The sequence below is a fragment of the Octopus bimaculoides genome, chromosome 1 (assembly GCF_001194135.2).
Source record: "Octopus bimaculoides isolate UCB-OBI-ISO-001 chromosome 1, ASM119413v2, whole genome shotgun sequence".
NCBI classification, from domain to species: Eukaryota; Metazoa; Mollusca; class Cephalopoda; order Octopoda; family Octopodidae; genus Octopus; species Octopus bimaculoides.
In genome coordinates, this window is record NC_068981.1 from 4211099 (window position 1) to 4213972 (window position 2874).

Sequence of the window (2874 nt, forward strand, 5' to 3'; positions counted from 1 at the left end):
TATATATATATATATATATGTGGTTATTTATTTACATGAAAAAGATCAAAGGTCTTTCCAATCCATATGCTCATAATGCTGGTTTTCCAGATTTTGTGGCATATAAACTCCCCTTGGATGGGATGCCTGTCTGTCGCAGGATTACTCATTTTTGCCTGCTGAATGGATTGGGGCTGTCCAGAATTGAAACCACAGTCTTACAATCAGGTGGGCATCCCTCTGACCACTAAACCATCTGCCTCTACAATCACACACACTCACAAAACTATTGTTGTTGTTGCTATTATTAGAAGGGAGGTAATCTGGTACAATAATCCGCATGCCAGACTGAATACTTAACAGAATTTCTTCTGGTTTTATATTCTGAGCTCAAATTCTGCCATGGTTGTTAACTTTGCCTTTTTGGGGTTGATAAAATAAGTAACAGTTGAGTACTGGGTTTATAAGAATTGGATGGGATATGACGACTTGGCCATCTCTCCCCAGTTCTTATATTAATCATTAAAATCCAGAAATACAACAACACGAGGGATAACGGTAACAACAGATCAATAATTTATTCTAGGTTGGTGTAGAGCTGTTTCGTTCCTGGGTGAACAGGCATGCTGCTAGAATACCAAGGAAGCGTCGACCACATGTCGGGGTCGAGTTGAGAGAGCCTGGAAGAACGTCTTGTCGCGACAGCTGCTAGATGGAGAAGAGAGATCGAACGCTATTGCTCTCTCTCCACCTGTTGCATTGCACATGTGTGCTCGGGTACTTCCGCTGACGGCAAGTCCCTTGCACATGCGCAGTGGCACTTCCCAAGATGGCGGCCAATGGCGGCCACACACGCCACTACAGGTTTAATGTAATCAAATAATTTCCTCCCCTAAAATTTCAGGCCTTGCGCTTACAGTAGAAAGCATTATTATTATTACTATAGAAAGCGGTGAGTTGGTAGAATCGTTAGCATGCCAGACAAAATACTTAGCACTATTTTTCCCGTTGCTATGTTCTGAGTTCAAATTTTGCTGAGGTCGACTTTGCTTTTTATCCTTTTGTAGTCGATAAATTAAGTACCAGTGAAATACTGTGGGTCGATGTAATTGACTAGTCTCCTCCCCCAAAATTTCAGGCCCTATGCATATGGTAGAAAAGATTATGACAATGCATATTTTAAATGGTATTTAACGTGTATTCTTCATTCCCATCTTACTTGTTTCTTACTTGTGAATTCTTAAAACTTTCAGATCTCAACTGTGAATATTAACGAACCCATTTTCCAGCCATTCCCATCAGAAATATTCTTCCAACAATATGAACCTTTCAATGTTTATGAAGTACCTTTGCTTCTTGAAAATAAAGACAGAGTAAGTAATGTTACCTGGTTTCCAATGCAAAATCTTGTCCACATTTCTTCAACTCAGGCCATGTAGCTAAGCAGGATGTTTCAGAGCCACATAGTTAAGGGTTTGGTTTCACTACATGGACTTTGTTTCTTCCTATTTTATGCTGTTGCCCCAGCTTCATCAATCTCTAGTGAGTGAAATCGATAAACATAAATTAAAGAAGCATGTCCTATAATATATATATATATATATTCTTTTATTTGTTTCAGTCATTTGACTGCGGCCATGCTGGAGCATCGCCTTTTAGTCAAAGAGATTGACCCCAGGACTTATTCTTTGTAAGCCTAGTACTTATTCTATCGGTCTCTTTTGACGAACTGCTAAGTTACATGTGTCTTTGTGTGAGTGTTTGTATTCCCCCCCCCCTCATCTTCTTGTGTGTTTGCTGACTGTAAACAACAGCCTCACTGTAAGTACAGACAATGCAACAAAGTGAGCTGAATCAAAACCATCCATCAAAGTTTCGTGTTAATTTTTGTTCCAAACATCATCTTATTAGTGATTTGTTGTCTTAATTCTTCATTATTTTAAAAATTAATTGAAACAAAGGCAGCCTATTTCAACAGAAATAGGGCAACAAATGAATGAACAAATATTTTTGTTCTTTTTATTATTAATTTCGAATTTCTAATATTGTGTAATTAAAATATTTTAAATGAAGTACAATCATACCATTTATTATTTTTTGATCAGATACCACGTACTATAAAAGTGAATCAAGAGGCCTCGCCTTACTTTAAATTGATCCCTCCTCCTGATGCACACCTCAAAGTGGCCCCAGGGCTAGCACTTGTATTCAAGGTCCAGTTCACCCCAGAAGAAAATAAGGTAGTATTCTTTTACATACATATATGCTGTTGACATCATAAGAATTTAGTAACTTTCAAAAGTGAGTGTGTGTGTGTGTGTGTGCATTATATATATTCTTTTATTCTTTTCAGTAATTTAACTGTGGCCATGCTAGAGCACTGCCTTTAGTCGAGCAAATCAACCCCAGCACTTATTCTTTGTAAGCCTAGTACTTATTCTGTCGGTCTCTTTTGCCGATCTGCTAAGTTACGGAGACGTAAACACACCAGCATCGGTTGTCAAGTGATGTTGGGGAGACAAACACAGACACACAAACATATATATAAGATGAGCTTCTTTCAGTTTCCGTCTACCAAATCCACTCACAAGGCTTTTGCTGGCTCGAGGCTATAGTAGAGGACACTTGCCCAAGGTACCACGCAGTGGGACTGAACCCAAAACCATGTGGTAAGCAAGCTACTTACCACACAGTCAGTCCTGTGCCTTTGTCAATTTTCTTTCACTATCTTTCCTTCTTTAGACTTTTTCTATATGTCTGATGAAGAGCTCTGCTCAAAATGTGAAATCCTCTTTCTTTTCTTTCCTTTCCTGAGCGTCCAGTAATACTGTACTTATTCCATGTCCTCGCATTGTTATTTTTTCTTGCTTGTTCATATTTGCATTGATTCTATAT

At 38.5% G+C, this 2874-nt stretch overlaps 1 protein-coding gene across 1 annotated transcript in view; it reads left to right on the plus strand.

Annotated features, from left to right (window-relative positions):
- Window positions 1-2874, plus strand: part of LOC106880950 (hydrocephalus-inducing protein) — a gene marked incomplete at its 3' end in the record, with an annotated part of 180276 nt that overhangs the window by 6104 nt on the left and 171298 nt on the right. Inside the window, exons 4-5 of the mRNA XM_052974127.1 lie at window positions 1233-1352; window positions 2085-2219. Of these exons, the coding sequence (XP_052830087.1) occupies window positions 1233-1352; window positions 2085-2219 (255 nt within the window). The remainder of the gene's footprint in view (window positions 1-1232; window positions 1353-2084; window positions 2220-2874) is intronic.